General features: G+C 34.2%; 1 protein-coding gene across 3 annotated transcripts in view; it reads left to right on the top strand.

The window, feature by feature from the left end:
- Positions 1-26,526, top strand: part of TAX1BP1 (Tax1 binding protein 1) — a 120,455-nt gene that overhangs the window by 14,877 nt on the left and 79,052 nt on the right. For all 3 annotated transcript variants that reach the window (XM_077120979.1, XM_077120969.1, XM_077120988.1), the window contains exons 3-5: positions 9,015-9,117; positions 15,558-15,745; positions 20,964-21,122. In XM_077120979.1, coding sequence (XP_076977094.1) covers positions 9,015-9,117; positions 15,558-15,745; positions 20,964-21,122 — 450 coding nt within the window. The remainder of the gene's footprint in view (positions 1-9,014; positions 9,118-15,557; positions 15,746-20,963; positions 21,123-26,526) is intronic.

Below are 26,526 nucleotides of genomic sequence, written 5' to 3'. Positions count from 1 at the left end.
TTCCCCCTTTCTCCTCATTTCCACACGGGGATTTTGTAAATACTCCCTTATTCACTGTTCACATCACTCTGGGATTTATCAGGGCATTACAGTAACCTGGACAAACCTGCAAAATCTCATGCCCTGTTCAAGGTTCCATGTACTTATGGTGTTCGATTAAACCGTCCTTATACGTTAAATTAGGAAATGCACTAGTCAAAATATAAATTTTGTTAGGACTAGGAGTCACCTCCACAAGAACTTCTTTTGTTGCTCAGATGTGGCCTCTCTCTCCAGCCAACACAACAAGTAAACTCACCACCCTCCCCCTATCTATGTGAGACATGTAGAAGTTGAACAGGCTCTTCCTGGCAACGTGGGAAATCCTAGAATGAGCAGAGACACAGCATCAAGGGATTGAGAAAACCTTCTCAACTGAAAGGGGAAAGAGTGAAATAAGACAAAATAAAGTGTCAATGGCTGAGAGATTCCAAACAGAGCTGAGGGGTTATCCTGGAGATTATTCTTATGCATTAAATAGATATCACCTTGTTAGTCAAGATGTAATGGAGAGGCTGGAGGGAACTGCCTGAAAGGGTAGAGCTGTGTTCCAGTAGCCGTGTCTCTTGAAGATGATTGTATAATGATATAGCTTTCACAACGTGACTGTGTGATTGTGAAAACCTTATGTCTGATACTCTTTTCATCTACCTTATCAACAGACGAGTAAAACATATGGAATAAAAATAGATAATAGGGGGAACAAATGTTAAAATAAATTTAGATTGAAATGCTAGTGATCAGTGAAGGGAAGGGGTAAGAGGTATCTTATGTATGAATTTTTTTCTGTTTTCTTTTTCTGAATGGATGCAAATGTTCCAAGAAATGATCGTGATGATGAATATGCAACTATGTGATGATATTGTGAATTACTGATTATACATGTAGAATGGAAGGATCAAAAGTTAAGAATGTTTGCGTTTGGTGTTTATTGATATTTAAAAAAATAAAATTAAAAAAATATTAATTTTGTATCATATAAACATTTCTTCCTTTAGTCTCATGTAGCAGTTGAACTTTTAAAAAATGAATTACCATCAGTTTTCAACACCCTGCACTATTTGACATTCCTTTGTTCTGCCTTATACAAAAATATTTAAAAATTTTTACATTTAGTCACTATCATTGTACACTCTAGGCATTCCTAGATTATACCATCTCAGTCTTTCCTTTTGGTTTCCTGTGTGCCCCCAGGCCTCCTCCCTCTATCATCTCACATTCAGCATACTGAATGGTATGCTTATATTATTTTGCTGCAATCAGGTAGTATTGTGCTATCCATTTCTGAAATTTTAGAATCAGTCCTGTTACACAATCTGTATCCCTTCACCTCCAATTACCTAATCTCTACCCGATTTCCATCCCCTGATAACCTCTGTTCTTAACTGAAATTCTCCAAGTTCACTCATTAATGTTAGTTCATGTGAGACCATACAGTATTTGTCCTTTTGTTTCTGGCTAATGTCACTCAGCATGATGTCCTTAAGGTCCATCCATGTAGTCACATGTTTCATGACTTTATTCTTACAGTTGCATAATATCCATTGCATGTCTATACCACAAGTTGCTTAGCCACTCATCTGTTGATGGACATTTAGGCAGTTTCCATCTCTTGGCAATTGTAAATAATGCTGCTATAAACTTTGGTGTACAAATGTCCATTTGTGTCCTTTTCTCATGTCCTCTGAATAGACACCTAGCAATGGTATTGCCAGGTCATATGGCAGTTCTGTACTTAGCTTTCTGAGGAACAGCCAGACTGCCTTCCACAGCAATTGTACCATTTTTCATTCCTTGTACCAACAGTGGATAAGTATACCTCTTTCTCCACATCCTCTCCAGCACCTATCGTTTTCTGTTTTATTGATAATGGCTGAATATTCTGGTGGGTCTGAGATGGTATCTCATTATGGTTTTGATTTGCATTTCCCTAATAGCCAGGAAAGTTGAGCATCTTTTTCTGTGCCTTTTAGCCATTTGTATTTCCTCTTCTGAGAAGTGTCTGTTCATGTCTTTTGCCCATTTTGTAACTGGGTTGTCTGTCTTTTTGTTGTTGAGTTGAACAGTATTCTGGATACTAGACCCTTATATGTTGTTTCCAAATATTGTCTCCCATTGTGTAGGCTGCTTTTTTACTTTCTTGACAAAGGAGTTTGATGCACAAAAGTGTTTAATTTTGAGGAGTTCCCATTTGTCTATATCTTTCTTCATTGCTCATGCTTTGGGTGTAAGATCTAGGAAACTGTCTCCTATTACAAGTTTTGTAAGATATTTCCCTACATTTTGTTCTAAAAGTTTTATGGTCTTAGATCTAATGTTTAGGTCTTTGATCCATTTTGAGTTAATTTTTGTATGGGATCTGAGATATGGATCCTCTTTCATTCTTTTGCATGTAGATATCCAGTTCTTCAAGCATCATTTATTGAGGAGACTGTTCTGTCCCAGGTGAGTTGGCTTGACTGCTTTATCAAAGATCAATTGTTCACAGATGAGAGGGTCTATATCAGAACTCTGTTTGATTTCATTGGTCAGTTTATCTGTCTTTATGCTAGTACGATGCTGTTTTGACCACTGTAGCTTTGTATTACGCCTTAAAGTCAGGTAGCATGAGACCTCCGACTTCATTTTTCTTTCTCAGAATATTTTTACCTATTTGGGGTACCCTGCCCTTCTAGATAAATTTGATTATCGTTTTTCTGTTTCTGAAAAGTAAGTTTTTGGGATTTTCATTGGTATTGCATTGAATCTATAAATCAATTTAGGTAGAATTGACATCTTACCTATATTTAATCTTCCGAGCCATGAACACAGTATGCCCTTTCATTTATTTAGGTCGTCTGTGATTTCATTGGCAATGTCTTGTGGTGTTCTTTGCATAGATTTTTTGTATCCTTAAATTTATTTTTAAATATTTTATTTTTTTGGTTGCGATTGTAAATGGAATTTTTTTCTTGATTTCCCTCTCAGATTGTTCAGTACTAGTGTATAGAAACACTTGTTCCTGCTCTTAGGGGGAAAGCTTTCAGTCTTTCCCCATTGAAAATGATGTTAGCTATGGGTTTTTCATGTATTTCCTTTATCGTGTTGAGGAATTTCCCTTCTATACCTATCCTTTAAAGTGTTTTCAACAAGAAAAGAAGTTGAATTTTGTCAAATGCCTTTTCTGCATCAATTGAGATATCATATGTTTTTTTGCTTTGATTTGTTGATATGGAGTATTACATCAATTAATTTTCTTTGTTGAAACATCCTTGCATACCTGGGATAAATCCAACTTGATCATGGTGTATAATTCTTTTAATGTGGTGCTGGATTTGATTTGCAAGAATTTTTTTGAGGGTTTTTGTGTCTATATTCATTAGAGAGATTGTTCTATAATTTTCTTTTCTTGTAGTATCTTTGTCTGGCTTTGATATTGAGGGTGATTTTGGCTTCATAGTATGAGTTAGGTAGCCTTCCCTCCTCTTCAATTTTTTTGAAGAGTTTAAACAGGATTGGCACTAATTCTTTCTTGAATGTTTGGTAGAATTCACATGTGAAGTTATCTGGTTCTGGACTTTTCTTTTTGGGCAACTTCTTAATGACTAATTCAATTTTTTGTGATGGTGTTTTGAGATCATCTGTTGCTTCTTGAGTCAATGTTGGTTGTTTATGTCTTTCTAGGAAGTTGTCCATTTCATCAACGTTGTCTAGTTTATTAGCATAAAGTTGTTCATAGTATCCTCTCATTACCTCCTTTATTTCAGTATTGTCAGTGGTTATGTCCTTTCTTCCATTTCTGATTTTATTTATTTGCATCCTCTTACTTTTTCTTTTTGTCAGCCTTGCTAAGGTTCCATCAGTTTTATCCGTTTTCTCAAAGAACCAGCTCTGGTTTTGTTTATTTTCCCAATTGTTTTCATGTTCTCAGTTTCATTTATATCTCAGTTTCTTACCTTTTGCTTGCTTTGGGGTTAGTTTGCTGTTCTTTCTGTAGTTCTTCCAAGTGAACAGTTAATTCCGTGATTTTTGTTCTTTTTTGATATAGAATTTAAAGCATTAAATTTCTCTCTTAGCACTGCCTTTGCTGCATCCCATAACTTTTGATATGTTGTATTTTCATTTTCAATTGTCTGGAGATATTTCTGATTTCTCTTGTAATTTCTTCCTTGACCCACTGGTTGTGTAAGAGTATGTGCTGTGTCTCCATATATTTGTGAATTTTCTCGCCCTCTGCCTGTTATTGATTTCCAGCTTCATTTCTTTATGGTCTGAGAAAGTATCCTCCTGTTGTGGGGTGTAATGTTCTGTAAATGTCTGTTAAGTCCTATTCGTTTGTTGTATTATTCAAATTCTCTTTTTCTTTATTCATCCTTTGTCTAAATGTTCTGTCCATTGATGAGAGAGGGGAATTGAAGTCTCCAACTATTGTGGTAGATGTGTCTGTTTCTCTTTTCAGTATTTGCCTCGTGTATTTTGGAGCACTCTGGCTTGGTGCATATTTATTTATGATTGTTATGTCTTCTTATTGAATTGTTCATTTTATTAATACATAGTGTTCTTTTTGTCTCTTAAGTGTTTTACATTTGAAGTCTAATTTGTTGGATATTAGTATAGCTACTCCTGCTCTTTTCTGATTGTTGTTTGCATGAAATATCTTTTCCCAACCTTTCACTTTCAACCTGTATTTGTCCTTGGGTCTAAAGTGCATCTCCAGTAGACAGCATACAGATGGGTTCTGTTTTTTAATCCATTCTGCTTGTCTGTGTCTTTTGGTTGGGGAATTTAATCTATTAACATTTAGTGTTATTACTGTAAGGGCAGTACTTTCTTCCACCAATTTGCCTTTTATATATCCTATCTAATTTTTTTCTCTTTTTACCTTTATTGATAGTCTTCATTTCTACACTGTTGTCCACATCTCCATTTCCTGTCTTTTCCTATCTGCCTTTAGTGCTCCATTTAGTATTTCTTGCAGAGCTGGTCTCTTGGTCACAAGTTCTCTCAGTGATTTTTTTTTTGTCTGAAAATGTTTTAATTTCCCCTTCTTTTTTTTTTTTTTTTAATATGGGCAGGCACTGGAAAGTGAACCCGGGTCTCTGGCATGGTAGGTGAGAATTTTGCCTGCTGAGCCACTATTGTACTGCTCTCCCCCTCATTTTTGAAGGACAGTTTTGCTGGATATAGAATTCTTGATTGGCAGTTTTTCTCTTTTAGAATCTGAAGTATATCATACCATTGTCTCCTCGCCTCTATAGTTTCTGCTGAGAAATCTACACATAGTCTTATTGGGCTTTCCTTGTATGTGATGGATTGCTTTTCTCTTGCTGCTTTCAAAACTTTCTCTTTCTCTTTGACAGCTGACATTGTTAGGTGTCTTAGAGTATGTCTATTTGGATCTATTCTGTTTGGCATATACTGCACTTCTTGGATCTGTAATTTTAAGTCTTTCATAAGAGTTGGGAAATTTTCAATGATAATTTCAACCATTCATCTTTCTCCTCCTTTTCCTTTCTCTTCTCCTTTTGGGACACCCAAAACACGTTTATTCGCATGCTTCTTGTAGTTATTCAATTCCCTGAGTCCCTGGCTCATATTTTTCCATTCTTTTCCCTATCTTTTCTTTTTGTGTTGGATTTCAGATGTCCCGTCCTCCAGTGCACTAATCCTTGAAATCTAAGGTTGTAGGTTTCCATTGTTTTTTTCACATCTCCATATGCCTTTCCTTCCCATAAGTTCTGCGATTTGTTTTTTCAGACTTTCAATTTCTGCTTTTTGTTCACTCATTGCCTTCTTTATATCTTCCTTCAATTCATTGATTTGATTATTGATGAGATTTTCCATGTCTGAACATCCTGAATTAGTTGTTTCAACTCCTGCATTCATTTAAATTGTTGGTTTATTCCTTTGACTGGGCCATATCTTCAATTTTCCTAGCATGATTCGTTATATTTTGCTGGCATCTAGGCATTTAATTTCCTTAATTAGCTTATTCTGGAGATTTTTTTTTTTCTCACTCTTTTACCTAGGATTTTCTTGCTGGATTGATTTGTTCTCTGTCAGTTTCGTGACATTCAGTTCAGCTTTTTCTAGACCTTTAGCATAGGTTTTGTGTAACGGATCGTAATTTTTTAGTTCTTGTTTGTTTTTTTTTTTCTCCCCCTGCCTGTATGGAGCCCTTATTTTTATTATTTTTTCCCTTAGGAGGGTCTACTTAGATATTATAGACCCCAGTCAGATATTCCCAGACCAGGCTGACCTCTTCTCAGGAGGAAAGAGTCACTTGCATTGATTTTCCCTGAGGTTGAAGCCCAGAAGGTTGAAAGATTTTCCTGTGAAGCCTCTAGACTCTGCTTTTCCTGGCCTGCCCAGTATGTGTTGCTTGTCTGCCTGCTGCTCCCACCCACATAAAGTGATGTGGTACCTTTAACTTCAGCAGACTCTCCCTGCTGGGGACATGGTTGACAAAGAGGAGGGTTTGTAGGCTGGCTTTAATTGCTTTAGTTTTCCAGTCCCTGGGATCTGAATTCCTTGAGGGAAGGATTCCACCTGAGCTGGGCTCCACTGCTCTCCTGGGGACGGTACAGCCTCCAGGGAATTAAGTCCTTTCACCTGACCAGCCTCTTTGCCTCTCAGACAAGCGTAATTCCTCCCTTACCTGGGGCTGTTGGAGCCTGAGAAGTCTTGCAGTTGTGTCTAATGAGCAGTTAAGCAGTGGGAACAAAGCCCAAAAAAATCCTTTTCAGAGCCCCATTCCTCAGCTTTGTTAATCAAAACTTTAGTTGGTATGTTGCTCTGTGTATCTCCAGGTCCTGTGTGGGCAGCCCACCCCCATCAGCCGTGCCCCCTCTATGGAGGAGCAAAAACTAGTAACTGTTGCCTTTATTCAAGGTTTATGTGAGCTTGGGGCCTATTTTCAGTAGTCAGAATTTGTTAATTCCACAATTGGAGCTTGGTTGAGTTCAGTCCCTTGCTATTATTAGTAAAGTCTCTTTCCTTTCCTCTCTGGGAACCAGCCTTGCCCGGTAGGGTGTGGGCCTCCATGGTTTGTGGGACTGACAGTTCTAGGTGGGATTGCAGCTGGTACAGCTTGTCAAGACTTCCGTACGTTATGTGTGTCTGGTCACTCATGTGGCCCCAGCAGTTGTTTTGTACGGTTCCTGGCTATTTACCAGCTGCTCTGGAGGGCAAACTAAATTCCGCACCTCACTGAGCCACCATCTTAGATCTCTCTGTTGCATCTTACTGTGGCTCGCTACAGTGAGCTCAGTTCTCTACATCACAGTATTTGATACTAACAGCACAGCATAAGATGCATATGACATTTAATAGCATGGTCACCACCTCTCTCAGATGGGTTGGCTAAGCTTAAGCAATTCAGGTAGGGCAAGTTACTGAACACTCATTTAGAGCATTGGAAGTAACCTGGTGTAATTTCAGAAAGTCTGAGGAGAATATTTCATATACTGCTGAAAGAGGAATGAATGGTATCCTGGTGGTTTAGGAGTTTGAACTTTAGGTTCAGATCATGGCTCTGCCATTTACCAGCCTTTTACTAATTTCCTTGTAAAGAAGGAACATTCAATTAACTGTATTTGTTAACTGCTATTCCTAGTGCCTCTTGAATCATCAGATCATCTATAACTCTGAAGTTAATGACTTGTTTTATGTGTTAGTCTTCACATAAAGGACATAGCCTCTCTCTTGACCACTGGGTCCAGATAGAGCCTGTTTAATTAGGGAGTATGGTGTTTTTGGGTTTTTTTGTTTGTTTTTTTAGATTGGAAGGTGAGATGGCAAACCTTCAAGAAAGATTTGGTTCTGGGTAGTGTTCTTTCAAGATCAGCGTATGACTAGGGACAGGAATGCAAAATATGGTTTGTACCAGGTATATATCACTTGTGGAAAAACTTTAGTTGAGCTCTTCCTGAGGATATGTTGGAGGCCCTGGGGAATATGAAATGAAGGCCTTGTCCCTAATCAGCTGTTTGTATTGATGAATGCTAATATTTAATGAATACTTACATGCTAGGCCTGTGCAAAGTACTTTGCAGGGAATATCTCATTTAATACACACAACAACTGTTTGAGATTATGGGGTAATCATTTGAGAACCTGGAGGTTGAAACACTCCTTAGCAGACTAAAGATTCCTAAGGTTCTTCCAGGTTCAGCATTCTGTTGTCTGTAATCCTAGATCGACCAGAATCATAGAACATATAATGTAAGCAAACCCTGTGACTGGTGGTAATTTCTTGTAATATTACTGGTAAATGGATGTCTAATACCTGCTTTAAACATCTCTGATAATCAGTATTTAACATAGTGCTGTCCAACTGGAAAATACAGGTTGAGATAATTAAAGTATATATATTCATGTTGTAAGTTGAAAATGTTTTAGAAATAGAACAGGGTAGCCTTTTGTGTATGTAAACATCTTGGTACTAAAGGCCTTTTTTTTTGCGTGGCAGGCACCGGGAATCGAACCCGGGTCTTTGGCATGGCAGGTGAGAACTCTGCCACTGAGCCACCATGCTCTGCCCACTAAAGGCCTTTTTACATAATTTACAAATGGGTTGCAGGCAAGATCTGCCTAAGATGAGATATTTGTGAAACTTAGTGGGGGAGGGGAGAGTTTAAGGAAAAAAATACTCAGATTTGAGGTATAAAATAATAACATTTTTTTAAAGCACTTGTGTTTAGTGAAATCACGTTTGACGAAGTTTTTGTATTTAACCGGATGCATATTTAGATTTTCCTTGAGAGATTGTATAGCACATTGCGTTTTAATGCATACTAGAAAACTGTTCAGTTTATAGACTTTTTATAGCTTTAGGTTATAGCTTTATATAAAAGTCAAAATTTGACATGCTTGTGAAAATATACATGATTTTTAAACATAAAATGCATGTTTTAACTTTAGGATGCAGTAAAAAGCAGTATGCAGCAAAATATCAGTCTCTGTTTATAATCCCTTTTTTTGCTATTTCCCTTTAGGTTGGATGGAGCACTGCACGTGATTATTATACGTTTTTATGGTCTCCTATGCCTGAACATTATGTAGAAGGAACAACAGTCAATTCTGTACTAGCATTTCAAGGTAAGAACTGAAAACTGCAGAATTCAATGAAGTTAATGTCTTATTAAAAATGTATCCCAGTGTGATTGCTTACGCATGTCCAGGATACCACAACTGAATTAATATCTTTTTTTATCAGAAGTCACAAGAATACAGGTATTTAGTCTATGCCACATGATACCTTATTTCCTATGGCCATTTGAAAGTTCATTTTACTTGTTATTTTTACTTTAATTGTGGAATAGGTTTTTTCGAGATATTTTGATGATTTTTTTTTTCAAATGAGAAAAAACTTGTATTTGAATAATCTAACAAATGAAAGGTGAGGAAAATAATCCAGATGAAAACTGTAAAGATGAACTGGTTATACTGAGTAGTTATATTAATTCTGGCTTGTAAAAGTTGCTTATAAAATAAAAAACATATAAGTGAATAATAAGAAATTCATTCTTGTCCTAACTTGGCATTATATGCAGATTTTTAAAAATACTGTTATTCAGTAGACTCTTCAGAATTTACTACAGAGTGATTTTTGTATTAAAATACACCACCTTTGGATTGCATTAGAGCAAATTCTTAACAATTTTTATGCTGTTTCTTTTTGCTCATGTGAACTTAATATACATAAAATAAAATAAGATATATAGATTGCAAAGGAAGTCAGTTATGTTGAAATAGTTATCAAAATATTAAAGGAACAAATTTGTGGTATATTGATATATATTTGCTTTCAAATCAGTACTAATAAGATATAGCAGCAAATCTGTTAACTTAAAATGTCAGAGTAGGGTGGGCTGCGGTGGCTCAGCGGGCAAGAGTGCTTGCCTGCCGTGCCGGAGGACCCCGGTTCGATTCCCGGCCCCAGCCCATGTAACAAACAAACAAACAAACAAAATATAATAAAACAAGAAAATGTTTAAAAATGTTTCCCTTTCTTCCTCCCTTCCTTCCTTCTCTGTCTTTCCTTCCTTTCCTCCCTCTCTCTTTAAAAAAAAAAAAAAAAAAAAAAAAAAAAAAAATGTCAGAGTAGTGATAGCATTGAGATATCTGTAACAGTCGTAATGTGGTATTAAAATATCTATGGTTCTCATTAGTGACAAAAATCACAAGTACTGATTAAACGATCTGATTTATTGCCACCATTAATAGGCAAAAGAAATGCTAAAGTTTTATTTAGAGTTAATTTTTTTTTCTATTCAAGTATATAGATCACTTGAATTTTTTTATCTTTCAGCCTCAGGTTAAATACCTCAGTAAAGGCTTTTTCCTTCTTAGAACTTTACTTGCCTCTTTGTTTTTAAAAAAATTCTAGAAAAATTACTCTCCTCTGGTGCTGTTTTTAATAGTTAAGGGTTTTTTCTTCTGGGTTCCTCATAACTTTAAACAATAGGCTCCTTTAAGAGCCTTTTTATTCTAGTAGAAAGAAGTCTATATCGTATGAATTATTACTTCTAAAAACATGCTTAGGATAGTAAAATGTGAATAATTAAAATAAAGTTTATTATCTCACATTTTAATGGAGTTTTAAAATCTTGCAAATCTTTAAAATCAACCCTCCTTTACCTAATCTGGTTTGTTTTCTTCAAAGTATTAAAAATGAAATTTATTTTACATTATCAAAACTGAAAGACAGCAGCCGCAAAACCAAACTATGCAGAAATATTTATTTGATTCAAATGTTTACTTGCCATGCAGATGATTATTTAACATAAGAAAGAAGCCAAAAACAGTCTGAATTTGATATGAAAATTTCTAGGTATTTATTTTAGAAAATTTAGTTATAGTGTTTTCTCACAGAATTTAGTCAGTTTTGTAGTTATTGAGAGAGAGCATCAGCTGGTTATAAGTGCAGCATAACTTGGAGCCTGTGCATAGGTTTTTAGTATGGTGGGTTCCAACTTGTTTCCATTTTGAAGTCACCCGAGGAGCTTCAAAAATAAATACTGGTGCCTGTATCCCATCTGCAGTGATTGATTTAATGGTTCTGGGTGTGGCCTGAATTTAAAAGGTCACCAGGTGATTCTGATATACAGAAGTTAGATAAATTATCAACAAATATGGCTAATACTGTCTAAATGTCATAGCCTTATCTGAATTAAAATATGCTGTTATATATCAGGCAATAGCTAACTTGGATTATGGCAACATATGTGAAGCAGATTTCTGAAATGACTGTGCTCAGATTAAATCAGCTTCAGATTATCTAACTTAAAAAAAATTTTTTTTCATTATATCCTGAGGTTTATATGTTTCTGTATGGATGTAACTGACATTGTGATTATGTAGTGCTTGGGTATCTAAGAAGCTGTTTTCTTGTGTACTGTGTCAAAAAAGAAATAGAGGATACAATTTGTACTGTGATGTGGACAAAGATTTAGGTCCATGTTTATGGATAAAGAGATATTCTAAATTATGTAGTTTATCTTTTAATTCCTAGCTTAACTTTTCAGATAATCAAATTGAATTGTGTATTTGGGTTATTTTAAAATTTTTTTCTTAAAAGTTGTACTTTTTTCCTTTGTCACTTTTTATTGTGATTTGTTTTCTTTTAAGAATGAAGTTAACTGTATTTGTTACAAAGATTATAAATTCATTAGAATTATTATCAGTGACTTAGCAAGAAGACATTAAAGTGGTCATAAAAGAAGAGTATTCAGTTTATTTCTGTTTATACTTTAAACGAGTTTTAATGGGTACTAAGCATGATACAGTATGTTTTATAAGTTTTGAAAACCTAACATGTTAATTTTTACATTGAATTTTGAAATCCAGAAATAAAATTTTCTGCTTACCTAGAGCTTTTTTGTTTGTTGTGTAAGGCAGGGCAGAGTTACGGAAAGCTTAGTCATAGAAGTTTAAATCTTGAGCACAGTCAGAATCACTTTGCTCATTTCATCGATGAGTCATTAAGGATTCTGAAATGCAAAACTGAAAACAAGTGACAAAAATACCTAAATTTAATTGTTTTACTTGAATAGACCTTTATTTATTTATTTATTTACTATTATCTGACTTGGTTGTTAATATTACAGGCTTAAATAATTGACTCAGAGCTTGAAGCTTTTATTTTTTCTATTTTGCTTTCTTCCCACCATTCTGATGAGAGGTTTGTCCAGACAGCTTTCAAGTTGTAAGTTTGAATAATTACATCTTGTAGCTTAAGTCATTTTTTTTTTGTTTTTTGTATGGACAGGCAAAAAAATAGTGGGTTTTTTAAAAAAAATACCTTTATTGAGAAATAGCCACACACATACTATCTAACCTTATTATACAGTCATTGGCTTATAATATTACATAGTTGTGTATTCTTCACCATAATTCTTTTTAGAACATTTGCATCATTCCAGAAAAAGAAATAAAAGGGGAAAAAATAAAGAACTCATACCTCTTACCCTTCCTTCTCATTAACCCACAATATTTCAATCTACCCAATTTTTCCCTTTATCTCCCTCCCCCTATTATGTATTTCTTAATCCTTTTTTTTTTTTTAACTTGTCTGTCTATACTCTGGATAAAAGGAACATCAGACACAAGGTGTTTGCAATCACATAGTCACATTGTAAAAGCTGTATACTTACACAGTCTTCTTCAAGAATCAAGGCTACTGGAACATAGTTCTGCAGTTTGAGGTATTTCTCTCTAGAGTGACTTATTTATTTATTTTTTAAAGAATCAGACTTTTGGATATCTAGTTTGTAGAATTTCTAATGTCATGATACCAGAGCTGATAAATAAAACTGCATTTTTGTTTTCTACTTAAATTTTCTTAATAAAAATATTGGCCATTTGCAGAGGTAACTCGAGTATTAGTGTAGATTAAATAAATTCAGTAGTAGATATTAGGAAGATGGTTTTTAGAACTTTCTTTTATTAATTGTCCTATGTACATTTATAATACCTTAACTTTTTACTTTGAAATAACTTTAGATGTGAAGAAAAGTTGCAAAAATATCAAATTCCCATATACTCTTCACCCAGCTTCCCTTAACGTTAACTTTGTGTAATCATAGTACATTTATTTAAAAAATAAGGAATTTAACATTGGTACAACACTATTGACTGAGTATAAGACTTGTTCAGATTTCACTAGTTTTTCCACTGTTGTTCTTCTGTTCCTGGATCTAATCCAGAATCGCACACTGCATTCAGTTTTCATGTCTCCTTCGACTCTAATCTGTAAGATTCTGATTTTTATATTTTGAAAGAGTACTGTTCAGTTTTTTTTCTTTTTGGTAGCATATCTGTCATTTTAGGTTTGTCTGATGTTTTCTCCTAATTGGATTCAAGTTATACATTTTTAGGGAAGAATACATAGAAGTGACATACCCAAGTGGTTTATTGTACATAGTATTAGATGCATCTAAGTATATCACTTCTTTGCATTGTATCAGAGGGTACAAGATGTTCATATGTCTTGTTACTGGTGATGGTAACATTGATTAACTTGATTTAGATGGTGTCTGCTGAGTTTCTCCACTGCAGCGTTAGTACTTTTTCCCTTTGGAATTAATAAATATTATGGAGTGGCTTTTTGAGATTATGTAAATCCTTTGTTTCTTCATCAAACGTTTACGCACTTATTTCAGTGTACCCACCAGCGGATCATGTCCACAAGAATTATTGTGGTGTTTGCCTAATGATTTTCTATTATCATTCTTTCTACAATTATTAATTATAATTATTCTGAAAGGAAGAGCTGTTCCCTTCTCCATGGACTCATGGGTATTTATTTTATTCTGTGAAATAAAATCTAATACTGTCATTTTTTTTGTTGCTCAGATGGTTTCAGTTTTGGCCATTGGGAACTACTTCATGTTGCCTCCTGTGTTTTTTTTGACATGTCTCCCACCCATTCTTTTTTGAGGATTTCTTCCTTGCTTTCAAGCACCACAAAATATTCCGGGCTTACTTGCATTTTTCGTGTCCCTTCCTCTTATTTCTAAAGAGAAAAGCTAACTTTTTTTTTTAACTTTTTAAATTGTATAATATAACATATATACAAAGCAAAAAGAGAAAAAAGCAATAGTTGTCAAAGCGCTCTTTAACAAGTAGTTACAGGGCGAATCCCAGAGTTTGTCGTGGGCTCCCATACCATCATCTCAGATTTTTCCTTCTAACTGGTCCAGAACATTGGAGTCTAGAAGGAATAAATATATATTTTTTATCACCGCAATTGGCTTTTTTTCTTTTTTGTGAAAAATAATATATATGCAAAAATGTAATAAATTTCAAAGCGCAGCGCAACAGTTAGTTGTAGAACAGATTTCAGAGGCTGTTTTTTAAATAAATGAAATCAGGAATAATGAAGCTGAAAATTTCAAAGCTTGAAAGAGCAGCAGGCATACTATACTGATTACGGATTTCTGGGTAGGTGTTAATATCCAAAATAAGGTAAGTATATTTATCTTTGTATGTTCATTGCAGAATTATTGAATGCTTCCATTTTGCAAGTCAGTTGGGGGACTGCAGAATTTATATGTATTAATATATATCTACCTCAGTGTATTTAGATCTGACAAAGAATATGAAGCTTGTACATAACTAATAGTAATACAAAGTATACTATTTTTGTTTTTGTGTGAAAAACTTTTGGGAACTTTTAAGAGGTGGTAGAGTTATTTTTCAGGTACGGTATTCAAGCAAAATAAAAAAAAATCAGGATAATAAAGCAAATTTTAAATTCAGAAATTTAGAGTAATTTAATGTGAAAATTTAGAATAATCAAGCAAAATCTGAAAGGGAAGGTAACAGTTGAAGTATGACTTTAAAAATAGTCATAGAAATAAAGGAACAAATATTAGAAGTTATTTGTCAGATAGTGGACTAGATGGTATAAGTACATTATCTAAAAATACTCTGGCTTTTTTACGGATAAGAAATTGGAGTTCAGGGAAATTAAGTAAATAATAATGGTAGAGCTGGAATTCGAAACATAGGTCTGTGTGTTCCAGAGCTCGTTTTTGTTCTGCACCAATGGATCTTGTCCTCTTTTTTGCCTTTACACAGTTCGCATGTTCAGCACATCCCCTTTGTTAATATCTCTCTTTTATATGTAATAAATATCAAATTGGAGGGAAGGTTTCTTTCAACGACATAGTCTTCCCCCCGTCCCCCATTTTCCTAGATTTTACATACTGGTTCCCTTACTCCTCCAGGATCTTTCCACTTGAAAACTACACACTTGCTTCTCCCATATGAATTGGTTTTGTCTTAGTAAGAAAACAGAAGGAAAGAATATTCCTGGATCATAAGCTTAGGCCTAAGAGAAGAAAAATTGGGATAAGTTTAAGGGAAGAAGGGGGAGTCTAGTTTTTATAGATAATTGTGAAAGATAGGAGGAAAGATATATCCCAAGTGCCAGTAATGAGGAAATGGCAAGTATTGTTAAATTAAATTGAAATTTTACATTTATTTTATAAGAAGCTTAGTAAAAATTTTTTGTCTGTTATTTTCCTCTTTAGGATATTACCTTCCAAATGACGATGGAGAATTTTATCAGTTCTGTTACGTTACTCATAAGGGTGAAATTCGTGGAGCAAGTACACCTTTCCAGTTTCGAGCTTCTTCTCCAGTTGAAGAATTGCTTACTATGGAAGATGAAGGAAATTCTGACATGTTGGTGGTAACCACAAAAGCTGGCCTTCTTGAGGTTGTTATCAACAGTAAGATAGTGGTTGATAGTTTTAAACACAGAGCTCATGTTGGTTGGCATTTTAAGAATTTTCTGGTTTGCCGAGTATCTATAAAAATCTTTTTAACTAAGAGTAAACTTAGAGTGTCTTCTTTGAAGTTATTTAAAAGTCTTTCTGTCACAATTATATTAATGGTTTCACCGTCTCAGGGACCATTCCCAGGGCCCAACAGTATTTTGTGCATACTTAGGTATGCAGTAAATAACCTATTGAAAGAATTCAACCGTAAAGACTTCCTGATGTTCACTTTGCCCTAATCTTTCTTTAGTGGGGGCCTAAACCTGTTGATTGTAGAATAGAATAGATCTGGAGGGTGAAACTGTTTGGGAAGGGGGTACAAAGTAAGCAGTTGAAATATAAGTGGATGTGAACTTCGTCTCATTGTCCGAAGTGTGGCAGTGAATCAGGGAAGTATCCTAGTCTCTTAATTTAGGTTGAGCTTTTCCTTTTTTTTTTTTTTAACATAGAATGTTTTAATTTATACCACCAAAACTTTTTGAATTTAAAAAGTATGCATTAGCAGAAAGTAAATATCTTTTTTCAGAGAAGTGTGAGTATATCAACTCACTGTTCTTTTATGAACAGTAATTTAAAATACCATTTCTACCACACAGCTATTTGTAACATTCTTTTTTAAAATTTTTATTGACAAGTCTTCATACATATACATTCTATACATGGAATACAATCAGTGGCTCACAGTATCTTCATATCATGATCGTTTTTTATAACATTTGCATCGCTCTAGAAAAAGAAAAAAAAACTCGTACATACTGTATGCCTACTCAGTGACTGCTAGTGTTTTCATCTACCCAATTTATTTTACCCCTTATCCCACCTATTTATTTTCTTATCCATATTTTTTTTTGCTCATCTTTCCATACCCTGGATAAAAGGAGCATCAGACATAAGGTTTTTACAATCACATAGTCACATTGTAAAAGCTATATTATTATAAAATCATCTTCAAGAATCAAGGCTACTGGAACACAGCTCATAGGATGTGAGCATTTCTAAAGTAATTATTTTCCTTGTTTGTCTGATTAAAATAATAAGCTGAAATTAACCATAATTGCAAAACGGTGAAAAACTTCCTGACCATTAATCTTGTGGTCATGGCATTGAAATATAAATTGGGTAGATGGTCTAATAATCCCTTTTGTGTTAATTTTTAGTAGTTATTGAAGGAAAAAAGTAGAAAAGCATGCTTTTCTCATTTCATAATTACATTTCCCAATATCTGCCTGTACCTAAAAAAATGCAATGTTATATTTGAATTACTATAATTTAATTGCATATGATATCTTCTACTTTAGTAATAAGAAAAAGATTATATCACTATACATTTTTGGTTAATTTGCATTCTTGTTTAGTTTATGGTGGGTCAGATGGATTTTTTAACATGTAAATATATCACATCTTTTATTTACCTTCAAGAACTGAGGATGGAGAAAAAAGACAAGAGGTTGTAGATAATACTTGTGCTAGCACAAACTAAGATTAGAAGGAACTAATAATTTTTTGTGAATTCTTTTGTATCTTCCTTTCCCCCTTCCAGGAATTCCTCTTTTATCTTAAATAAAGAAATGTGACTTTTACAGGGTGACTAAAATGTTTTGTGGTGATAACTGCCTGATGATCAAGGTTTTTAGCCTCATATTTGAATACTAGTTAAAGATAGTGAAATAAGCCCAGCTCATAAGAAGAATGCAGTTAAAGTTTATGTTGCAGCTTTTTGAATACTTGTTGGACCACCCTGATTTCAGGGCTTCTAAACAGGAAAATGATGGGTATTTTGGATCCATATCTTTCTTTTGCCTCTTCTCCAAGTAGATTAGGACATAGGAGTCAATCTATTTTGGTTCTTCCTATTCCATGAAGGATCCTTTATGAAGAAAATTTAATAGTTGCCTCTTATTAAATATTTCTGAGGTAAAATATTTTATTTTCTTAAGTTTTGGACAAGTCTTTTAAATTTCCATATTCATCAAAATGTTTAATGATTTTATTTAAAATTGTATGTAATTAGTACAGATGTGAGGCTGGGATATTGTTGACATTAAAAGTGATTAGTGAGACATAATTAAATGCAGTGGTCCTTGATTGGGTCCTAAATTTTTTAAAAAAGCTGTAAAAGATATTCTGGGATAAGGGAAAGGGCGCTATTTGAGTATAGGCTATCTATTTGACCATATTATGGAATTATTAATTTTCTTAGCTATGATAATAGTAGCAGTTAAATAGGAAACTGTCCTTATTAGGAGATGCTTGCTCCGAAGTATTTAGGAAGGAAGTGCCTGCAATTCACTTCTGATGGTTAAAAAAATGTTAAAATGTTAAAAAAAAAAGTTAAAAAAACAACAACAACACATAAATAGGTAAAATTCAGTGAAGTATATAAAGAGATAAAATAAACATGGCAAGATAATTAATAAATTTAGATGAAGGAGTTCATTGAAAACTTCAAAATACTCTACATACTTGAAATATTTCAAAATATAAAAGTAGGGGCAGCAGTTGGATTTGTATAATCTTATTTAATTTGAATTCCTTTTTTCTTTTTCCCTACTTGAGACTTCAGTAAACTCTTGAGAAAGTTGATGTGAAATAAATCACTGGAAAAATTGCTTCTTTTATAACATTTCTATTGCTCTATGTCAATATATATATTCGTTTTTTGACTGCCAGAAAGTATAGAGCCAAATTTAATGCTAGATTAAAAATACTGTTAACTTTTATGGTTACTATATTTTCTTGATCCTAATTTTCTGTTGACTTTATTTATTATTTCATTTATTGTAAAATCTACCTCAGTTTACTTTTTTCATAAAGAGATAAAGTGGTATAAAGAAGTTCAGTGAATAAACCATCTTTCTCCCTTTCAGGGTATTCAGTCTTGGCATTTTCATTTGGTTTAATGGAGCAGATAGAAGGATCATTCTAAAATTTTTTTCTGCTCTTCAGCATTTATAGGAACCATTTTAGAGTTTACTTAGTTTGATTTCAGGATTTCATGACCATGGAAAGCTGATCTGGAATGTATTGGGGAAACTTTTAATTTAGCAGCTAAATGTTTGATACCTCCTTTGTGAAGTTGTATATCTGAGACTCCATTCTTTCCCATCTAGAAATAAGACTTCTTGTGATAAGAGAAATTTTAACTGTTTTATTTACTACTATTTTAGATCCCTTAAGTTAGCAATTTTTAAAAATATTTGAATTTAGATTTTCCTGAAATAACTATCAGAATTCCAGTAAGGATCAATTATATTGTTAATACGATGTTCTAGTCAGCATTTTGTCCTAGATTTTGCATTTTTGAAGTTTGTTTAATATAGCCGAATAGAGGCTACTATGTATATAAAAAATTGTTTATTCCTTAGTACCTTATTTAGGAGCCAACATTTTCATAGGAATCCTATGGATAGAAGCCTTTCATAAGACGTAAATAAATTCTCAATAGATTGAAAGATTTCCCTAGATATTTGAATTGAGGAAGAGGGTAAAATTTTTCTCTTGAAGTCTGATTATTATTCTGGAAAAGAAAAAAAAACACAATAATTAAGTCACTGTGAAACTTAATATGCCTAATTTTTAGTTTTGATTTAAAAACTGATTACCAGGTAATTTCAAAATTTTACTGATGTTATACTTTCTTCTAATATTTTCTTGTTTGCTCAACCTAAAAAAGTTTAAATTTATGATTTATGAGTTTTCTGAGGGCTAAAAGAGACTGATAAAAAGTACATAAGGTATCAGAGTTCTTCCTGTGACTTTCTTTTATATATCTATAAATTTTTTTTATTGAGAAATACCCACACACATAGTCTAACCATATTGTACAATCAGTAACTTACAGTATCATCACATAGTTATGCATTCATCACCATGATAATTTTTAGAACATTTACTTTATCCAGAAAAAGAAATAAAAAGAAAAGAACTCATACATTCCATACCCCCTTAGCCTCCCTCTCATTGACTCACAGTATTTCAGTCTACCCAGTTTTTACTTTATCTCCCCCTATTATTTATTTTTTACCCTTATTATTATTTTTAACTGATCTGTCCATACGTTGGATAAAAGGAACGTCAGACACAAGGTTTTCACAATCACACAGTCACACTGTAAAAGCTATATAGTCTTCTTCAAGAATCAAGGCTACTGGAACATAGTTCAGCAGTTTCAGATACTTCCTGAAATACACTCCAATACACCATAACCTAAAAAGGGATATTTATATAATGTGTAAGAATAACCTCCAGGATAACCTTTTAACTCTGCTTGAAATCTCTCAGCCACTGAAACTTTGTTTTGTCTCATTTCTCTCTTCCCCCTTTTGGTCAAGACAGCTTTCTCAATCCCTTGATGCCGGGTTACAGTTCATTCTGGTCCCATGTTGCCAAGGAAAGGTACACTCCTGGGAGTCATGTCCCACATAGATCGGAGGGCAGTGAGTTCACCTGCTGAGTTGGCTTAGAGGGGCCACATTTGAGCAACAAAAGTTCTCGGGGTGGGGGTGGGGTGATTCCTAGGCGCTGTTATCAGTAGGCTTAGCTTCTCCTTTGCAGGAATAAACTTCATAGGGGCTAGCCCCAAGTTTGAGGGCTCATCCTTTTGAATTGATTGTCCCACTGTTTGTGAAAATATCAGAACTTCCCCACATGAGGAAGTTGAGTATTTCCTCTTTTCTCCCCAGACCTTCAAGGAGACTTTTTGCAAATACGTTTTTATTCTCTGCTCAAATTACTCTGGGATCTATCAGGGAATCACAACTAACCAGTACAAACCAAGATCTCATGCCCTATTCAAGATTCCATGTAATTATGGGTTCAAGTAAACTGACTAACATGTTAAAATAGATAATGTGCTAGCCAAAATATACATTTTGTACCAAATAAATATCTCTCCCTTTGGTCTTACACAATGGCTGAAATTTGAAGATTTACCTTAGTCCTGTCCAGATCAATTTCATTCATATCTCTAGTTGAAGTTTGATTACTTTTTCAACAGTTCCTCTTTGGGGTAATGCTGACTTTCATAGGTTCAGTGCTCTATATCTGAGTCTCTGGTGTGTGACTTTAAGTATACTTTTTGAAATGAAACATTAAATTTGTATTGACTTGAATATTTTAGGGTTAAAAGATTATTTATTTGAATTTCTTGTTTTGCAGTTGAAAATTGAAAAAATCATGAAAGAAAAAGAAGAACTGTTAAAGTTAATTGCTGTTCTGGAAAAAGAAGCAGGACAACTTAGAGAACAAGTTGGAAGACTGGAAAGAGAATTTACCCATGAGAAAGAAAGATGTGACCAACTGCAGGCAGAGCAAAAGGTTAGTTGTATCTTGTGTAACTGATGGGAGTTGATAGTATATTACCTGAAACACACCTTTCTTCAGGAACTGAACCAATTAAAGTGGGTGATAACCAGCTATTGAAAGAAGTAGCATTTAGATAGACATTTACATAGAAATAGGTCAGTTCCTGTTACCCTTCTGCCACAGCTTGTAAAATGGTTAAATACTTTTAGACTTTTGGTACCAGGCTTGATGAGGTAGTGCCTGACAGTTGTTTCCAGGCATATCTAACTGTAGAATATTTGATAGAAATTAGTAATTTTTTTGGTTGAACGTCCAGTTAGAAATGATAACCACTGATTAAAGGGAAAATAGAATGAAGTAATTAAAATCACTTTTCACAAAAGCAGAATTCAGTGAATTAAGATGTATTAGATAATATTTTGAAATCCTTGATGTAAGAAATGCTATGAAGTATCCTAGAAAAAGACCTATCCTAAAAAAATTAAGGCACAATTTCTTGAGCAAAGTAAAAGAGAAGTATAAGTAGAAAACAGTGACTTCATCAGATATACAAATGAATTTAAGTTACAGGCTGAAAATAATTGAAAAATAAAAAAGTAGTCATCAAGCCATTGACTGGTTTATTTAACATTTTCACAAGAAATGCAATTTATTAGTTCTGACAAAGCATATAGACTGTGATTATACATATCACACTCTTACACTGTAGCTAGTTGGACATGCTTGTATTTTATTAACAGGATTGAGTTTTTGTCCTGAGGGTAGGGTCTGCTTCCTCATTCTTTTGTCCAGCCAGACTTAGAGCAATTGCTAAATAGTTGTGAATTAAACCATAAATGCAGTGGTTTGCAACCATTTTTTACCCCACTGGAAGGTATATATTGTACACCTGAGCAGAGATGATACACTCCAAGGGCTTAAATTCTGAAAGATTCTTTTTGCCTTGCTCTGTTTGTTTGAGGATTGCTCTTTTGAGTTAGAGGTAAGCAAAATATCAGGCAAATTATCAAGTAAATCCCCTTATAAATGTCTGTTAAAGTCTTCTCTCTTTATTACCATTACCTTTTTATTTACACATCAGTAGCTATTGCACCTTGAGAACTCTTCGTATCTTGCAGTTAAGTATAAGAGAAGGATATTGTATTTGGTTGAGGAACCACATTCTTCTTTTGAATTTTTTAAACAGATACACCAAATATTAAAATAGCTACAGTGAAGCCTCATAGTATGTGTCATCCTTTACTAGTATGACATTCAGCTAAATTTTGTACTCAGACGTTAAATCTCCTGGTATTTTGTATAGCTATTATTCTTTATAAATCTCCTATTATTTGTATATCTGAATTTGGCAGTTTTCTTTCTTTCATTCCATTATAAGCAGAGGGGTGGAGATGAATTATAAGATTCATGAAAAAAGTTGAAATGTGATCACCTTGAAATCTAAGGGAAGAAGGGATGATTGGGAATAGGAATGGCAGAAAAATAGGTGTTCGTTTACCTGAAGGTAGTCATATACATGAGGCTATGCCTTTGGTTCAGTTGAGTATTAGCCGAGATTTAAACAGTCTTAGCTTGTCTCTCTGTTCAATTTACAAGGAATTAAGTGCTGCAGATAAGACAAAAGCTTGTTCTAACAGACTGAAGTTGAGTAAGTGGTAGACTGATAGCAGTATTAATGAAGCACAACCTGTAGGAGACTATAGCCTTGATGCCCAGAAGAGATCTTCAGTGGACATTTTTATGACAACTCATGAATCTTGATGATAGTCTAATCTTGGGGGAAACCTCTTCCTGGCTGCTACTCTTGCCTTGGAGCATAATATCTGGAAAGATGAAGTACTTGGGAGTGATTTTTAGATTGATATTCTAGTATATAGAATAGTGATAGATGGACTAAGAATAGTGTACATAATAGGTTCTCACTAAATGTAAGTGCCTATTATTGTTTCATTATTTTTCATAATGATGAACCAGCAAATCATCAGGGAAAGACTAAAATATGACTAGTGTCATCTAAGAGGAATGGAAATTCATAACATTTCCCATTGATTCTAGAATTAATACATGTTTAATGTCAAAAAATTCTAAGTTTATGGAAATTTATTTATTGGCAGTTGATTATTTCTGGAGATAAAATAATGTGCTTATCAGGAGAGGTAGTTCCTCTTTATTACTTATCAGGGGACTTCTGGTTTTGTTTTGTTTTTTATAATTTTGCCTTTTACCTCCAAAATTGCAGTCCTCATCTTAATCAGGCAGACCTGCTGGGTAGCTAGCAAGAATTTTTCATACTTTTCTTGGTTTAGATGGCTTATAAAACCCATGACATTTCTTGACAGTACTTTTTTTTTTAGTGAATATTTTTATTGATAAGTCTTCACACACATACATGGTGTGCAATTAGTGCTCATAATATCACATAGCTATGTATTCATTCTAAAAAATGATAATTTTTAGAACATTTATATCACTCTAGAAAAAAATTTAAAAAGCTCATACATCCCCTTACCCTTACCCTTCCCTCCCATTGACTACTAGTTATTTCCATCAACCCAATTTATTTTACCCCTTATCCCCACTATTATTTATTTTTTTAATCCATATTTTTTTGCTCATCTCTCCATACCCTGGATAAAAGAAGCATCAGACACAAGGTTTACACAATCACGCAGTCACATTGTAAAAGTTACATCGTTACACACTCGTTCCAATCAAGGCTACTGGAACATAGCTCAGCATGTCTGGTACTTCCCTCCAGCCACTCCAGTATAGGTTTTTCTCACATATATTGCACTCTGTTCTTTGTTTTCTATTTTAGTGGTTCTCAGAGTAGCCAGTTTGCAGATTGTTACTGATTTATGCTGGAACCAGACAGTATGTTTACTGATACATAGTTGATTTACATTTTGTGCAAGCTCCTTATCTCTGTGTAGCCTGGCATCAAGATGACAGAATAGTAACAAACTGTTTGGCATGGCACTGGTCCTGGTCACACTTTTAAGTAGTACTGCTTATGCTTTATGTATACTGCTCTGTTTGAATTAAGAAACTTGAAGTTTTTTTAATTTAAAATGATTTTATTTGGTCTCAAGAATATAAATTTGCTCTGCAAGATCTGTACCTAGGATTACTTGTTGCAGGTTTCCAAAAAGCTGCCCAAGCCTCTAAAAATCAAGCACCCAAAAACCTATTTCTCATATTAGCCTCAGTTACATTGATTTTTAAAAAATGGGTACAATTCATTGATTTTTAGAACATTTATGGTGTTGTGTCATTATTTACCACATTTAATTTTAGAACATTTCCATCAAAATGTCCAGCCCATCAGTGGTTTCTCCCCATCCCCTTTTCTCCAGCTTCTGGCAACCACTAATCTACTTTCTGTCTCTATGTATTTATCTTTTCCTGACCTTTCTTGTAAGTGGAATTATACAACAAGTGGTCTTTTGAACTGGTTTCTTTCACTTTGCATGATGATTTTGAGGTTCATCTAAGTTGTAGCATGTCATTACTTAGTACTTCATTTCTTTTTATTACCAAATAGTATTCCCTATCTTGATTTCTGAAAAAACTATTATGGTGACACATATACAAAATGATTTCCCATTTTAATTACTTTTGGTGGGTATAGTTGAGTAATACGAATTACATTTACAGTATTGTGCTGTCATCACCACTATCCACTACTGCAACTTCATACCTTTGTTTTATTATTTTTTAATTTTACACTACATCTTGAAAATTTTTGCTGTGTTTTCTCATGAGACAGCAGAGTGTCAGTTAATTTAAGAATGAAATCAGATGAGTCTGTTCATTCCACAAGAATGTGATAGGCTTGTGAACTCAAAGTTACCTGACGGAGTAATCTTTTATTGAGGATCCTAGAATAATGGCAGTAGGCAGGATTTGTGCACTCTTCCCCAGCTTGTTTCAAAGGAAATGGTAGCAGTTGAGCTTTCCCTTTCACAGGTCAGCACAGCATACTACAAGCCGCTCTTTACTCCTGAGTGAAAACTAAATTCCTGCTGCCTATAGTCCTGTCACCTGATAGTACAAAGAAGCAAAAAAATAGAAAAGCAGAAGAAAACTTCTTATACATTTTCTAAAATTAATCTCATATTTGTGCCTTTAATCTGGATTCAGGCATCAAAAGAGAATTAAAGCTGTCTAGCAGTTAAAAAGGGCAAATAAATATATATATATTTTAACATGGGCAGGCACTGGGAACCGAACCCAGGTCTCCGGCATGGCAAGCAAGAACTCTGCCACTGAGCCACCATAGCTCACCCGAAAACTAACTTTTTAAAGTAAAATGGAACCACACTTTTAGAGCAGAAATTTAGGATGAATATGAAATGGGGAAACAGTTCCCCCTCACATATAATAGTAAGAATGCTACAAATCATTGACTTTGGAAAGGCATCCCTGGGTTTGCCACATATGTATGTGTACCATTTACGTCTCTATTTTCAGAATACAGGTGGTTGCTCACAGGGTGAAAAGAAATTTCAGGAAAACTCCCAAATGAAAAGTAATATACTTTACAGTAGGCTTGGAAGTAAAACTGATGTCCAGAGACCTAAAGCAATGCCCAGGCGTCTTGATCTGGAATAAAAAAAAATAAATGGATGCAAATTATGGAAACTGATGTTTATTTTCCATCAATCGTATTTCAGTTTTCTGTTTAAGAGCCTGTGAAAGAAGAGCTTAAAACCACTCCATATGTTGATTTTTGAGACAAATTTTTTTCCTAATAATTTTTTTGCTTATATTTGAGATCCTCTGCATTGTTAATTATTTTTCTTAGAATTGGCCATTTTTGGATTATTTAGGTATACCCAGTATTATTGTGTGTTTGAACTAGTTTAATTTACATATTTTTGACTGATTTTTAGTTGTAACATTTTCTACTCCTAAATCAGGTATTTCAAGTATTTTTAAGTAGTTGAGTTTGGATATGATATTGGTATGTATTTATACACTGTTTCATGGCACATTTAATTTTTGCCTTCGTTGCACTGCATCAAAACGAAAATCGTTTGATTTAAATACTAGTGAGAGCTTTATTAAAAATAAAGGTAGTGAGGAGGGGCCAAAATGGTGGCACAGTGAGGTGTGGGATTTAGTTCGTCCTTCTGAGCACCTAGTAAATAGCCAGGAACAGTACAGAACAACTGCTGGGACCATGTCAGTGACTGGACACATAGTGTATCCCAGCCTGGACAAGCTGGACTGGCTGTGAGCCCACCTAGAACCCAAGCCGTGGAGCCGGTTCCTCTCCCCCACAGGCTGCTTCCTAGAGGGAAAAGGAAAGAGACTTCATCAGCAACAGGCCGGAGTGCAACCAAGCTCCAATTGTGGAATTAATTAACAAACTCCTACTAAAAATAGGCCCCCAGCTCAGCTGAACCTTGAG

This window comes from Tamandua tetradactyla, chromosome 1, assembly GCF_023851605.1.
Source record: "Tamandua tetradactyla isolate mTamTet1 chromosome 1, mTamTet1.pri, whole genome shotgun sequence".
NCBI classification, from domain to species: Eukaryota; Metazoa; Chordata; class Mammalia; order Pilosa; family Myrmecophagidae; genus Tamandua; species Tamandua tetradactyla.
This window is presented reverse-complemented; position numbering and strand designations above follow the sequence as displayed.